The following is a 15,599-nucleotide window of genomic DNA, read 5'->3' on the forward strand; positions in this document are numbered from 1 at the left end:
ATGCCATTTGACTTGAAAACCTGGGCCCATCAGTGATGGCAAATCTTATGGTTGTTGTTTTTTTTTGTTTGTTTGTTTTTTTGTTTTTTTTTTTGTCCAGTGGGTGTTAGGAGGTCTATTTGGAAGCTATTAACACCATAATTCCTGGTGTTAGATAATGAAGCTCTAGAGGCTGGCATGCTAGTCACAGGGATGAAGGAGGCAGTGAATATGAGAAAGGAAGATGGGGCTGTACACACTTGTCACTCTACATTGGAGTAAAAAAACCTTATTTTGGGAAAATAAAGCCACCTTTGCTCATGGACGGCACACTTGATTAAGTGCCTACTCTGTCCCCAGAGCTCCTGCTGCTTACTGATGCACACATGCACCAGATGCAGTCTGTGGCACACGCCACCTTCTACGCAAGGTGGCTTCTCCACATGTAGCAATGCTGGCTGTGGGTCCCCTCTTTGTCCCAGTGTGGCAAGCCGATGGAGCTGAGTACCTGTGTTGACTGTGGTGCTGTAATTGGAGGTGTCGACCACAGACCTCATGCTGGCTTCCAAAGCATCGGGTATGTGGGCTCAGCTTCTTTCCCTTGGAGCCTGTGGTTCCAGGCTGTCTATTCCCGCAGATGAATCATACCAACTATAGGATCACTAACACCACAGCTGTACATCTGGACCTGTGTCATGTTGGGGATCCACATCAAACACACCTGTAGTCATGTGGCACTGAAACTTTTTGGTTGTTGTTGTTTTGCTTTGTTTTGTTTTTGTGGTGCTGAGGATGGAACCTGGGCCTCACACATGCTAGGCAAGTGCTCTGCCATTGGGCTGCCTCCCAGCCCATTTTTTTTTTAATATAAGAAAAGTGAAAGATACATATAATCAGTCTTATCAAGTACATCCATCCCTATCCCTCCATATCTGCAGGGACTGTTCCCAGGACACCGCCCTCCACAGATACTCAGATTCAGATGTTCTGTTCTTTTATATGTCATGAAACAATCTTGTTTGTGACCTACAAATAGGTAGGTCACAAAATTTTAATATTATTATTAAAAAATAATAAAAATTATTTTTTAAATATTTTTTCCTTTTGGTACTGAGGATTGAGCATAGGGGTCACATCCCCATCACGAGCCCATTTTTATCTAATTTTTTTTTTTTTTTAGAGACAGGGTCTGGATAAGTTGCTTAGGGTCTTGCTAAGTTGCTGAGGCTGAATTTGAAACTGCAATTTTCCTGCCTTAGCCTACCAAGGCACTGGAATTACAGGTGTGCACTACTGTACCCAGCCTTCCATGGACTTTAAAAAAATTATCTCTAAGTTTCTCATGCAATGTAAATGCTATGAAAATATTCATTTATCATATTTTTTTAGGAAATAGTGACAAGAAAAAAGCTGCTATTCAATAAAGATGCAGTTATTTCTGAATATTTTTATTCCACAGTTGCTTGAATCCACAGGTGCAGAACTGCAGATACAGAAGGCCCAATGTATCAGATTCGGAAACCAGATAAAAATTTGACCTCCAGCTAGACACAGTACATTCCTATAATCCCAGCTACTTGGGAGGCAGGAGGATGGAAAATTTGAAGCCAGCCTGGGAAACTTTGTGAGACCAACTCAAAATAAAAATAGAAAGGATAGGGGGCATAGTTCAGAGGTAGGGTGCTTTCTTAGCATATGTGAGGCCCCCACTCAATTCCCAAAACTGAAAATATAAATAAAAATAAAAATCTGATCTCACAGTCCCATGCTTGATTCTAAGATAAGTGTGGCTGTCAGTGTTCCCTTAAGATATAAAAGGCAGGACTTTCTACCATCATCATACATCTGGTTATTCTGTTACAAAATTTAAAATTGTCTAGCCTGTTATCTCCCTAAACTATCAATGTTGTTAAATCTCAAAAAATTTTTGCCAGACTGTGTATCTCAGTTTTTGATTTGGAAATATTGAGAAAAACGTGGACAAACCCCATGAGGATGCAAAAATGCTCCAAACTTGCTGTCCTGATGCAGGTGCTGACCTCCATTCTGACACCCTGCACTAATGGCCACATTAATGATCTGTAATGATCAGATCCTAAAGTCTACTTGGCCCACTGCAGCCACTTAACACTGGGAATGTTGCAGGGTTTGGCCAGTCAGCAGGGTGGGTCTAAAGAGAAGGACTTAGAGGCAGGTGGTCTAGGCCTGAACCGGTACTTTTAGAGTTTTCCTCAAAACTGGGTGTGGTGGTGCACACCTATAATCCCAGTGACTCAGTAGGCTGAGGCAGGATAATCAAAGCCAGCTTCAGCAACTTAGCAAGACTGTCTCAAAATAAAAACTAAAAAAGTGGGGGTTGAGAATGTAGCTCAGTGGTTGAGCCCCTGGGTTCAATCCCAATACCAAAAACAAAAAGAAAACAAAACAAACAAACAACAACAAAAAAAAAAAAACTGGGAACATAGCCATTAAGGTGTGAGACCCTGGCTGAGGAGAAACAGACATCTCCAATCTTCACCCTGTTTCCTCTCATCCTTTCCAGAGCCAGCACAGATAGAACCAAGACTGGCCATGTGCTGGGCCACCCACAACCCAGAGATGTCATAGTGGTGTCTGACCGAGACCTGTCCCCAGTCGTCTTCATTCTCATCCGGCTACTCACTCATTTGGCTATGCTTTTGGGAGCCACACAAAATCCTCAGGTATAAGATGCTACCGCTAGACTCTCTTATGTTGCCATAGGAAGAACCTGCTGTGTTTACAGTCAGTCCTTTTGTCTACAAAGTCCTAGACACCTAGGGATTTTACCTAGTCACAGGGTAATACAAAAGTTATAGATCCTGCTTTTTCCACTGTGACATATGATGCAATGGGGTAACTATTCATCAGATTATGGAAAATCCTCTTCATTTTTTAATTTTAAAATGTTTTAACTGACACAAAGCAATTACACATACAGTGTGACATCTTAGCATGTGTATACAAGGTGTAATAATCAGCTCATAAAGTCTACTTGGCGTGTACAACTCTTGTCCTCAGCCCAAACCTGGGCATGGGGAGGTGGTAGGACCCTGTCACCCCCTTATGGTGGTGGCTATTTGAGGTACAGTGAAGCATTCCCTGCTGCACCAGGATGACATGAGAGCCAGCAGTCTCTGGCTCCAACCACCTGCCTCCCTTCCTCTGCTGCCTGCATCATGAGATGCATGTGATTCCATCTGCTGCCTGAGAGCACCCTGACCTCACCTAGAAACCACCTTCTCCCCAGTGCAGGTGCTTTGCTCCCTTGGCCTCTCACTGTGTCCTCTACACACAGATCCCACTGCACATCTTATTTTCTTGCTCTCTCAGGCTTTGATAAACATCATCAAGCCTCCAGTGAGTGACCCAAAAAGATTCCTGCAGCAGCACATCCAGAGAGACTTGGAGCAGTTAACAAAGATGCTGGGGAAGAGTGCTGATGAGACCACCCATGTGGTCCACCTCATGCTGTGCTGCCTTCTCAAAGAGCAGCACCTACTCCCTAACCAGAGTAAGCGGGGTGAGGGCTGCACATGACTGCCAAGAGGTCAGGCTCCCTCAGCTCCTGGTGAATGGCATGACAAGAGTGGGAGCAAGCACTCTGCTCTCCTTGCTGGGGCTGCTGCACTCCTCCACATATCACCTGCCTGGTGGGGGCCTGCAGCACTGATACCTGTTGCTTGTTCATGCAGCATTAACCTGTACCCTGAGACCACATGGCACCCCACCAGGTGATATGTGTTCTACTTCTGCTTTCCAGAGATGTCACACTTGTACCCTGACTTAATATGTGCCTATCCACATTACCCGAACAAAGGAGGCTGCAGAACACTGTCTGCCAAGCTAACTCTTCTACTCTTAAACATTTAAACCATGCCAAAAGCAAAGGTCTGTGAGGGGACTCTGTAAGTGGTTATTTGAGTGGCATTAGGAGGGATTTCAGTTTCTTTTTGCTTACCTGCAAAAATCTCTTAAAATGACCATTGCAGAACAATGTTATTTAAAAGCATACAGATAATACAATAGCAATGAAAAGTCTGTTCCCACAACCAAAGAATCCCTTTCCCTTCAGGGATATCTTTGCCAGAAACCAACATTAACATGTGCTTCCCATTTTATCAAGACTGATTTTGCTGAAAGCCTCTTGTTCTGGTGTGGTTTCCACAGCACACAGACTCGGGAGCCCAACAGGCAGCAGTGAGGTGGCTCTGGGTACCCTGTCAGCATCTCTGTGTCCCTAGGCTTTTGAGTTCATGCCCTGTCCTTAACCATTTGTTTAGAATACCTTTAAGACCACAACTTTGGGTTGGAAGGTTGTCAGAGACTCAAGTATCTTCACAAGGTCTGGAGGCTGGTGTTGGCAGTACCTGGCTAACTTAGGAAGTTATCACCTCAAAAGGAGGACTATCTTTATTAACATTATTCAGTGTTTTCTGTATGGAGATTGCCGTTTTTTGTTTGTTGGATAACACACACACGTTTTGGTTTTCTTTGTAGGGCATTTAAATTTTGATGCAAAATTGTCAACCAAAGGACAGAGAAACAATTGGGAAAAACATGTCAAAGCTCTTCTTCTACCTGAACTGGAGGTAAGTGGTGAGTGGTGACTACTCCTTAGCCCTGTGTCCAGGAGGGGGTCCCATTCATCTGTAGAGCACTGTTGGACCACTGTCCTCAGGAAGGTCATTAGAGGCCTCACCTGGAGAAACCACTCCTTCTGCTATCCCCAGGTGTCCCTCCTATACTGCTCATAAGTTAGGCCAACGATTATCAGGAGTTCTCACAGGGCAGGTGGCCGCTTGTTCTCTATTGCTTTTTACAGCAGGATGTGAAAGTAAGAGGCAGAGACCCTCCAGAAATACATCGATATCTGGATTCATGACTGCTCTGGTGAGAACATCACAGAGCTGACTATCCACAGCAGGACAGGAAAGTCAGGAAGCAAAAGGGAGGTGAAATAAAGGCCCCTAAAATAAAGTTTGCTCTGTTTGGGGAGGCAAAAACCCTGTAAACAAAGAACCCCCCAATCACCGTGAAAGACAGCAAAATCATGCATCCAGTGTGTGCAGGCAGATTCCTAAAGAGCCACTGTGGGGCCATGAGCTGCCCGATTGTCTGTGACAATGTCTCACTTGCAGAATGCTGTGTCATTTCTTTATCCAGCATCTAGATAAGACCCTGCTGACTGTGAGCACACTCATCAGCCAGGATGAGCGCATCAGCTCTAGCCCTGTGGCCAAAATCATATATGGTGACCCTGCAAGCTTCTTGCCCCAGCTGCCCCAGAAAAGTGTGGTTCATTGCTCAAAGATTTGGAGCTGCAGGAAGAAGATCACAGTCGAGTACCTCCAGCATGTCGTGGAGCAGAAGAACGGCAAGGAGGTGGTGCCTGTGCTCTGGCAGTTTCTACAGAAGGTGTGTCTGCTTCATGGGCTGCCCCCTTTTCCTGGAATACTTCTGCTGAGGACTGGGAGGCTCTGTGCCTGGGTTCAAAGTCATCATTCCTAGGGGCAGAACCCTAACCAACCCCATCAGCACTGTGATTCTGAATGCAAGACCTGTAGCACCAGTCTCAGGGAGAGCACAAAGGTCTTAAGACACATCTGCTGAAGTCACAGGTGAAATATGCACATGAGTGGGGTTAGCAGTGATCTGTAAGGAACTTGAAAGCCAGGAGGGACCACCCTGGTCACTCAACTGTGACACCTTGTCTTCATCCCCAGAAGTTGAGCAGGTGATTACCAGCAAGTACCTGGTAAACAGTCAAGAATGCACACTAAAACCAAACCAGAGCCCTCCCTGTGCCCTTCAGGCAGGAGGCAGCGTGCTGAATGATGGGGCTGTGGGATCTGCCAGGCCCAGAAACCATCCCCAGCTTTTACCCACTTGAGCTCTCCTGGGCCACAGTAGAAGTTCTCACCACCTCCCTCATGGACCAGAACCATGGCAGGGAGCAGAATGATTCGGAAATATCTGGTGCTCACACTAGAAAGAATTTTATGGTAGTGTTGTGATCTCTTTTTAAGACACAGTTTTATTTGACTGAGGATGCTGGATTCTGGATCTTCAGAACAAAATCCAGGAATCACACCAGCTACCATTGCCCCAGGCCTTGATCTTTCCTTCCAGCAGCATCACACCCAACAGTGGGCCCAAGAGTCAGGTTTTAAATTTTTTTTCCAAATTATTTACTTTTATAAATTCATTTGTTATACACATTAATGGGAATTGGTGCGATATTTCCGTGTATGCCTATAGCATGCACTGATCTTGTCTCTGTGTCTGGCTTCACTTAAAATAACATCCTCCAGTTCTATCCATTTTTCTGAAAATGATAGGAGTTCATTCTTCCTACAGCTAAAATCATATTCTATTATGTATATAAACCACATCTTTATCCATTCATCTGCTGATGGGCTTCTAGGCTGATTCCATGTCTTAGCTATTGTAAATGGTGCCACATAAACATGGGTGTGCAGTACCTCTTTGATACGCTAATTTTCTTTCAAGTGGGATAGTTGAGTCACATGCTAGGTTTTTTTTTTAGTTTGAGGAACCTCCATACTATTCTCCATTATGAGGTACTAATTACATTTCCACTAGCAGTATATTAGATTTCGTTTTTCTCTTCATCTTTGTGAGCATTTGTTATTTTATGTTTGGGTTCATTTATTTTTTTAGGGTGGGATACTAGTGGCAATTGAACCCAGGGACTTCTTGGGCTTGCTAGGCAAGAAATGCTCTACTACTGAGCTAAAGTCCCCATCCCCAGCTCCCCCCAATATGACAAGGTCTCACTAAGTTGCCCAGACTGGCCTAGAACTTGCTGAGGCTGGCCTTGAACTTGTAATCTTCCTGCCTCAGGCTCCTGAGTAGTTGGTATTACAGATGCCACCATGCCTATCTTATTTTTTATAGCAGCCATTCTAACTGTGGTGGTATAGCGTCTCATTGTAGTTTTGATTTGCACTTCCTTGATGGCTACTGATATTGAGCATTTTTTCATATATTTGTTAACCACTTGTATTTCTTCTTTTAAGAAGTGTCTATTCAGATCATTTGCTTATTTTTAAATTGGATTGCTTTGATATTTTTGTTGTTAAATTTTTTGAGTTATATAGTCTGGGTATTTACCAGCTGTCAGGTAAAGGTGGTTTTGGGGTCCTATCCAGAAAGCCATTGCCTGTGCCAATGTCTTGGAGTGTTTCCTCTATTTTTCTGCTGACGGCTTCAGATGTCAAGTCTTACATCTGGGTCTTTGGTCATCTAGAGTTGATTCTTGTCAAACTGAGAGATGGTGGCCCAGCTGAGCCCTTGAGGAAGCTTTTCATTGGAGGAAGGAGGGGACTTGGTCTTGTTCATCCTACATCTGTCGTGTGCAGGGCATGTCTAACACATTGAAGGCCCTCCACTTGGTGAGAGGATGGGCTTGCCCCTTTCCCATTTGCAAGTTTCAGGGTATAATCATGTAAAACAACCCACTGACCACACAAACCACACAGAAAGTCCCTGCCGGCCCCAAAATCTATACACCTCATGTTGTTTCTCAGTTAAATAGAGAAAGTGTTACTGAGCTGTTTTCCCTTTTCCAGGAGGCAGAACTAAGACTGGTGAAATTCTTACCTGAGATTTTGGCCCTGCAAAGGGATCTAGTGAAATGATTCCAGAATGTTCCAGAAGATGAATACTGTTCCATCAGGAGTTTTATTAGCAGTCACAGTTCAGGTATGACTGCTGCCTGCTCCAACAAAAGATCAGGACCATCCATGTGTCATGGTTCAAAAGGATCATTCAGGTTGGGGCATGAGGGTGGGGCTCAGATTCTAAGCTAGAACATGAGGCAAACGATGCCGAATCCCAGAGACATGCCTTGAGCCACTGCTGTGGCTAGAAAGCCCTCACCTTCTCCAGCTCTCACACAACCTCAAACTTGAAATGTGGCATGCTACTGAACGTGAAGAAGGTGCAGGGTCAGGTTCTTGGGAGCACACCTTGTGGTTTCTTGTCAGGGTAGTGCTAGGGATTGTTTCCATGGGGATCTTACCAGATGTTTTGTTCAACAGAGGGGCTGAGGCAGCTATTCCACAACAGGATCACCATCTTCCTGTCCACGTGGAATACACTGAGGCGGTCACTGGAGACCAATGGTAAGTGTCCTCCTCCATGTGGCTCTGCCAGCACCCTGCTGTGTGTGTGGCAATTGCAACCTATTGATGGAGGTGCTGGGATACATGAATCAATCTCCAAAGTAATCCTCAGTCCTCTTGAATCTATAAATATGGAATAAGAATAGAGTTGAGAGCACTTGAAACTTAAGAGCCAGGGACCAGCTCTATGGAAATGGGTGCCCCAGGCTGTGAACCAAATGCCTGGAGCAGAATCCCTCCGCTTAGGAATGATCCTGTCTTTTAAAGGTGAAATCAAGTTACCTAAAGACTACTGCAGCTCTGACTTGGATCTGGACACAGATTTTGAGGTCATCCTACCCCGGCATCGGGGACTGGGTCTCTGCTCAACTGCGTTAGTCAGCTACTTGATTAACCTTCACAACGAAATCATCCACATGGTGGAGAAGTTCTCCAAGGAAAACAACAGGTACTACAGAAGCCCACCATCCCTGCCACCAGGCTTGGCTGCAGACTCTGCTAGCAACAGCTCTTGTCCCCACTCTCTCAGCCTTCCTCAACAAAGCCCCGTGTTTACACATGGTTTTCACATGCTCACACTATGAAGGCAGAAGCAGGAGCATATGTACCAAAGCCTTAGGCCCCATACACCTGCCCTGGACCCCAAGAATTGTATCTTGTGTCCCTCAGCTATTCCGTGGATGCCTCAGAGGTCACTGACCTGCATGTTATCAGTTACGAAGTGGAACGAGACCTGATTCCACTGATTATCTCAAACTGCCAGTATCAAGTGGAGCAAGGTGGGGAGACGTTGCAGGAGTTTGACCTGGAGATGATCCAGCGGCAGATTAGCAGCCGCTTCCTCCAGGGAAAGCCCTGGCTCACCCTCAAGGTAGGCTGGGCCCTCTGCCAATGATTTGCTTGTGTCAGTCAGCCCTGTGGGTTTCAGGGTAAACAGACTTAAGTGACACCCAGGCTCTCGTCTGCGTTATCTCCTCCCCACTGGTGGTCTGTGGTCTCTATGCCTTCTTTGGGCTGGGAAGTGTCCCCAGCTCTCTTCCATATCACAATCACCATCTGCACCTGTCCCCCAGGGCAGCCTCAAGTCTCAGTGGACTGGGTTTCCACTACAGTTAATGGTACCACCAAGAAAACCCATCACTGCTGCCACCCCTTCAGTTGCATATGTAGTTGGTGCCCAGAAACCACTGCGCAGACCTCCCCATTCCATCATCCTCTAACTGCCATGGCCGAGGCTTCACGTCAGAGTATTTAGCCTTTGGTCCAGCTGCCCAGTGCCAGCAGCACCACTTCATCTTAGTTTCCTACCAGAATGCCACCATGTAGGAAGTATCAGTGCAGGCACCCCTGGAAAGGGGCAGTCAGGAACCCCCACCCCCAGCCAGTCCACAGCTTGGTACTTAGTCCAGTTTGGTACTTAGTCACTGAGTCACTGCTGAAGAATATATCTGTCATCAGATGGAAACCTCCACTATAGATTTAATTTCCAAAAACTTTTTTTTTTCTTTCTCACCTTAGGGAATACCCATGCTGGTATACAGACATGATTGGAACTTTGAACATCTCTTTATGGACATCAAGAACAAAATGGCACAGGTGGTCATAATAAACCCTCACTTGCAAGGTGGTTTCATTCACATATACAAGGACAGTCCAGTCCCATCTGGTATGTGCTGTGAGCACCAGGCTCTCTGGCTCTCTAAGAACCCCAGGAGCTCCTTAAGAGCCCAGTGCTTTCTGGAGAAGCAAGCGGGATGGCCGATCACCAAACTTTCTTTTGAGTACAGACCAACCACTTGGGGGTTATTTTCTTAATGATGATATCATGACCATGGTGCTACAAGTTGAGAACTCAATTCTTCCTGCTCCTTAGGTTCTGCTACTGACAGATGGAGAAGCTATTGTGCCTTTCCATGTACTCATGGATCATGTGGAGGATTCAGTTAGCTCGGGCCCATTTCTGTGCAAAGTCTGAAACGCTGCTATACTCAGCATCAGCTCAAGCACAAGCATCAGTTCTTACCACAAGTGTTGGATAGCTGGTCCTGCTGGCAGCTCACAGTTAGGCTCTTAACAAGGAGAAGTAATAGCCTGACCCAAGCCTCTGTCCTGCTTTTGGTTTCAGTGCCTTCTCCCCAATTCGGCCATGGGTGCCATCAGTGGAGAGCTTCAGTCCTACAGTGATGTCTGTGAAGCCCTGTCTGTTATAGAGGTTACTTTGGGCTTTCTAGGCACAGCTGGTGGGGATCCAAATATGCATCTGAATGTGTATGTCCAAGACATCCTGCGAATGGGTGACCAAATGACTCCAATTTTAAAGGTGGGTCCCATATGCCTTTCAAGGAGAATCAGCATCACCTCATCTTAATTTCCTGCCAGAATGCCACCAAACAGGGAGCATCAATGCAGGCACCTCTGGAAAGGGGCAGTCACAAACCCCACCCCTAGCCAGTCCACAGAATAGCAGCGCACACTGGGGACAGGAGAGGAAGGGACACTCAGTGCTGACCACCTAGTAGAGTGGGATGCACAAGTGACTGAGGACATTGGCTACCTATACGTTGCATGATGCTCACAGACACTCAGCTGCTGCAGGAGAAGTAATAGAAGTAATAGACTCATGTGTTTGCAAGATGAGACAGGTAGACTCTTGGATGGAATAGAGGTGGCCTCAAGACAGGAAATGGAGGAAACAGGGAGGAGTGCCCTGGGGTAGCACCCAGAGTCCTTGGTGTGCACCAAGGGAGGGTGTGAGCCTTTGCATTCTACTTGGGACTCTCTTTCTCTTCCAGGCCTTAAGCAGATGTCAGTTAAAACACGCCATTGCTCTCTGGCAATTCCTCTCTGCTCATAAGTCGGAACAGCTACTGGGACTGAAGAAAGTGAGTCTGCCCTGCCTCTGCCCAGACTAAGGGAGATGCACCCTCTTCACAGGCTTTGATGTTGCACTTGTTATCTTTTTTAGGATCCCTTTAGGGAAATCAGTTCTAAGTACAAAGCAGACCTCAGCCCAGAAAGTGCTAAGCTCCTCAGCGCCTTCCTGAATTACACAGACCTGGATGCTTTCCTCCTAGAGCTTCATGAAATGATGGTGTTGAAACTAAGAAACACTCAGACCCAGGACAGCTTCAACCCTGAATGGAGGTACGGTGTGCATACCTGCTGGCAGGCAGGTGTGCAGAATATTTGCTTTTTCCCATTGACGTGAAGGTAGTTCCACTTGTTAAACTGACCCTCTGTCTAATAAGTAGACATAACTATGTCAAATAGATAAACATTTTAGATTAGGTACAAAAAGCCACACTAATATGTGAAATCTAAGATATTCAAAACTATCTTAATTTTACATTTGTGTCACTCTAATGGCCAAAAAATGGTATCTTATTTTCACTTGTTTCCCCACCTACTTTTGTGGTTGGGCACATTTTTAAATTTATCACCACTTTTATCATCCTCTGAATTATCTCTTGGTAGCTTTTGGTTATTGGACAGGGCAGTTGATCTCTTTTTTCCTTTTGGTACCAGGAACTGAACCCATGCGTGCTTAACTACTGAGCTGTATCCTCAGCTCTTTATTTTTTGAGATAAGACCTCATTATTGTTGAGGCTAGCCTCAACTCTGCAATCCTCCTGCCTCAGCTTCCTTAGATGCTGGGATTATAGGCATATGCCACCACACCCAACCAGTTTCTCTTTCTTAATGATTTTTAAAAGATCTTTGTATAGAACAGATTAATCTGATGTACACATTACAAATGCACTAGAAGTCAATCGATGGGATTTTTTCATAAAGTCATTGTGGGGCCAGATGCAGTGGTACATGCCTGCAATCCCAGGAGCTGTAGAGGCTGAATCAGGAGGATTGTGAGTTCAAAGCCACCCTCAGCAACTTAGTGAGGCTCTAAGCAACTCAGCAAGGTCCTATCTCTAAATAGAATATTAAAAAGGACTAAGGATGTAGCTCAATGGCTAAGCACCCCTGGGTTCAATCCTCAGTACCACCCCCCCAAAAAAGCCGCCATGGGGACATACACTAAAGGCCTTCCTTATCACATCGCAGGGTGCTAAAATATCCTCATGTTTTCTCCTGCTGCTTTTATAGTTCTATGTTGCACATTTCTTTCATTAGTTCACTTTTATATGTGGTAAGAGGCAGGCATTTCACTTGACTTGGTTTTCTGGATGGATAGTCAGACTACACTTGCTATTTCTGATCTCAGGCCATATGGCACATGCCTGTGAGCAATTAAATTCCCCTTCCTAGAGAATTTACAACCTTTGGTAAGATAAACCATGAAAGGGAATACCTGCCTGTTCTGAATGGCAAAGCTTTGCTTCTGATGCAGCCAGGCAGGCCCGTCAGTGGAGTGCCTGAAGTGGCCTAGCTGAGCATCATCGAGGAAGCTCCATCCTCTAGATGCCTTGAGCCTGGGATTCCAGGTCTAGCTCAGGAACTGGGCAGCTGGCTGACCTTAGGCTGACGCTCAGTATTTCCCATCTTATTTAGCACCTCAGTCCTGTCAATGCCTGGAAAGAGTGAGAGCTGATAGCTCCTGATGCTCTAAACACTATGTCTTGTGCTTGATTTTACAGCCTGAGGGACACTCTAATGAGTTACATGGAATCCAAAGAGAATGAAGTTCTTCTGGAAGTGGAAACCCAGTTCCCAGAAGAGATACTGTTGTCCAACTGTGTCTCTGTGTGGAAAGTGGCAGCTACACGGAAACAGGACAGGCAAGCAAAATAGAATTCTCTACTCCATCTCTTGATGTGCTGCAGACACAGCTCCCCTCCCCTCCACTGTGCCTCTGGGAGCACCTGGAAGGAAAGTGTTGGCACAGCACTGAATTCAAGGCCAGCATGTACTGTGCCAGCTGACAGCTTTTTTGAGAGTTAAGCTGTTTCTAGAATACATGCAGATGCCAGAACTTCCATGTTACATTATGAATATCAAGTGGTGAGACTGGCAGTTACTTGAAACTGGAAATCAACCACCATCCTGTGCATTCAAGGAGCAACAGGAAGAGTCATAGTTGGGGTCACACCCAGCAATGACCTGTGTCGGGCCTGCAGCCTGTTCCTCATGCTTCCTAATGTTGCCACACAGAGGCAGAATGTAGGGCTACTGGTCTTTTTTTTTTTTTTTTTCCTCTATGCTATTCTGCATACGCAGAAGATAATCTGGTTTTCTTCTCTTTCCCAGTCCCTTAAATTCTGAGTATTATACTCATATTTCTTGGGTTCCAAGATGTGAAAAAAGTACCACACTCTCTTTGTCTTCTCACTAATGGAAAGCCAGGGTGTCTGCACATGCCTTAATGCCACGAGAACAAAGCCAACCCAGATCCCACTCTAAGTCACTGCCAGATGCCAAAGAGAGCCAACAACTCTGTGAAGAGCATGGGACTTGGGACACTGCTAGGGTTTTGGTTTCCTGTGAATAAAATGGAGTGGATTGACAGCCAAAGTGCCTTCCAGTTCTCATATCTTGAGATTCTAAAGAAAATTCGACAGCATCAGCATGGATCAGAGCAGGCTCTTGGCAATGCCATGGGGAGTTCTTGGTTGCCAGGTATTATTACACTACATAAGCATGCAATCTTGGTGTGATCTAAGCTTCCCTGAGTATGTGCCTTCCTTTCTTTCAGTCTCAACCGTACCATAAAAACTGAGTCTCAGAGAGAGTACAAAACCAGTTCCATTTCTGAAAAAGGGAAATTAACTTGCCTCGATCTTGTGCTGTGTTTGTCATTGTAAGTTTTGTCTCTTTTTGAAACCTACTTTGATGTCCTGGACCTCCAGATAAATTCCTTTTCTTCACAGCTCAGAACCTGTTTGCCATAAGAGCCATCCACACATTGGAGACCTATTTTTCATGTACATTAAAGATCAACTTGAAATCAGGCCTGAGAACTTTTCAGCTACATAAATGCAAAATGGGGGCAAAGGGCACAGCTCAGTAGTAAAGTGCTTGCCTCATATTCACAAGGCCATAGGTTCAACCCACAGCACTGCAAAAACAAAACCAAAAAAAGGTAACCTGGCACAGGCCCTGTGCACACCTGCAAAGGTAGGTACAGAAGGAACACTGCACTCCATTTCCATGTATCATTCTCACAGCGTCTGATGAAGGAAGTGCAGTGACAGACCTCAGGTAGTAGCTCCTTTCACAACATGCACTTGCATTTAGTGAGCTGTGATGAACCTTCCAGACTATGTAGAGCCACCTCCTCCTCCCACCAGATGCCTGCCACCTGAGAGCAGAAGCACCTTGGCCTTAGATGCCTGGGAGTCAGGGTGCAGCTTGCCAGGGCCAGCAGGTGGCACTCAGACTCAACCTGTTCCTCACTGCCACACCTTCACAGGTAGAATCAGGTGTCAAGTCCTTGATATGAAGACCCTTATTTTCCCTTTGGCCTGGGTATTTTTTTCACTATTATGAATTGTTTCTAATTAAGATGTTTTCTTTTGTATGCTATGCTTTCAAAGCCTTAACTGTCTTATCTACCACAATTTACACAAAAATACACCAGGCTAGTACAAGTAAATGTCATTATACTTGTAATGCTGTTTTGATAAATGTGAGTTCTGCTGCTAAAGGATCCCTCTCTTTGGGAGCATGCTACTGTATATGCCATGTAGACCTCAGCTAGACTGTGGGAATGGTTATGGGTTTTTGTGGAAATGTTCTTGAAAGTATTCATGAAGTAGATGGTTCAGAAGTGAAGAGCACACTCTAGAATGTGAGATGGTAAACTTCCACTGGACAGAACAGCTTGTCCACAGTAGATAAAGCTTAAGTCTCAGTGGGGAAGGGGGGTGTCTTCTTCTTAAAGGACATCACTGAAACAGCAAAGCCCCAGCTACTAAGGAGTAAGAATGAAAACTACCTAACTCAGTGAGGCAGGCTATGCATGGAGAAGACATCCTGGTAACAGAAAGGCAGTGAAAGAAATAGAACTTCAAGTCTTTGCCCTCAAACCCTTTCCATACCATCCCTAATGCTTATGAAATTTTGCCACTTGTTAAGGGAGATAGACAGGGATTATTTCAGCTTTCCTAGATGTTAAGCTAATTTCAACTCAAAAACAACCTTCCACTGATAATCACTGTGAGCAAAACATCAGTTCAAAGGGCCCAGCCAAACTTACCCATGTTCTGGCATGCCCACGAGCACCAGTGTGCCAATGGAAAGCATCTCTGATGTGATGCCAGAAGCACCAAGTGAGGCTGCATGTCACAGTGCCAGCAGAGTGCTCCATGGGACAGCAGCCCTGAGGCCTGGAGCTGGGTACCAGCAATTGGCAGCAATTGGCACTCACATTGTGTTCTGCAATGTTCTGACCCCTTCAAGTTCACTAAGCCTATGCTTAGAATCCCAGGTCCAGTTGGAAAAACAAGCACAAGTGCTTTCTCCAGAGAGAAAATGCTAGCAAAACTCATACCTTCCCT

The 15,599-nt window shown here is 45.4% G+C and overlaps 1 protein-coding gene across 1 annotated transcript in view; it reads left to right on the forward strand.

Annotated features, from left to right (window-relative positions):
- The window catches only part of LOC308631647 (E3 ubiquitin-protein ligase RNF213-like), a gene marked incomplete at its 5' end in the record, with an annotated part of 106,652 nt that extends 92,647 nt beyond the window's left edge, over nt 1–14,005 (forward strand). Inside the window, 15 exon segments of the mRNA XM_081263027.1 lie at nt 462–556; nt 2,522–2,681; nt 3,331–3,511; nt 4,498–4,589; nt 5,164–5,415; nt 7,593–7,658; nt 7,662–7,725; nt 8,064–8,147; nt 8,415–8,595; nt 8,817–9,018; nt 9,666–9,743; nt 10,273–10,467; nt 10,940–11,029; nt 11,113–11,291; nt 12,741–14,005. Of these exon segments, the coding sequence (XP_081119153.1) occupies nt 462–556; nt 2,522–2,681; nt 3,331–3,511; nt 4,498–4,589; nt 5,164–5,415; nt 7,593–7,658; nt 7,662–7,725; nt 8,064–8,147; nt 8,415–8,595; nt 8,817–9,018; nt 9,666–9,743; nt 10,273–10,467; nt 10,940–11,029; nt 11,113–11,291; nt 12,741–12,894 (2,073 nt within the window). The 3' untranslated portion in view covers nt 12,895–14,005.
- Nucleotides 14,006–15,599: the final 1,594 nt, after the last annotated feature.

The sequence above is a fragment of the Spermophilus citellus genome (genome assembly GCF_964194105.1).
Source record: "Spermophilus citellus genome assembly, chromosome: 12".
Taxonomy (NCBI): Eukaryota; Metazoa; Chordata; class Mammalia; order Rodentia; family Sciuridae; genus Spermophilus; species Spermophilus citellus.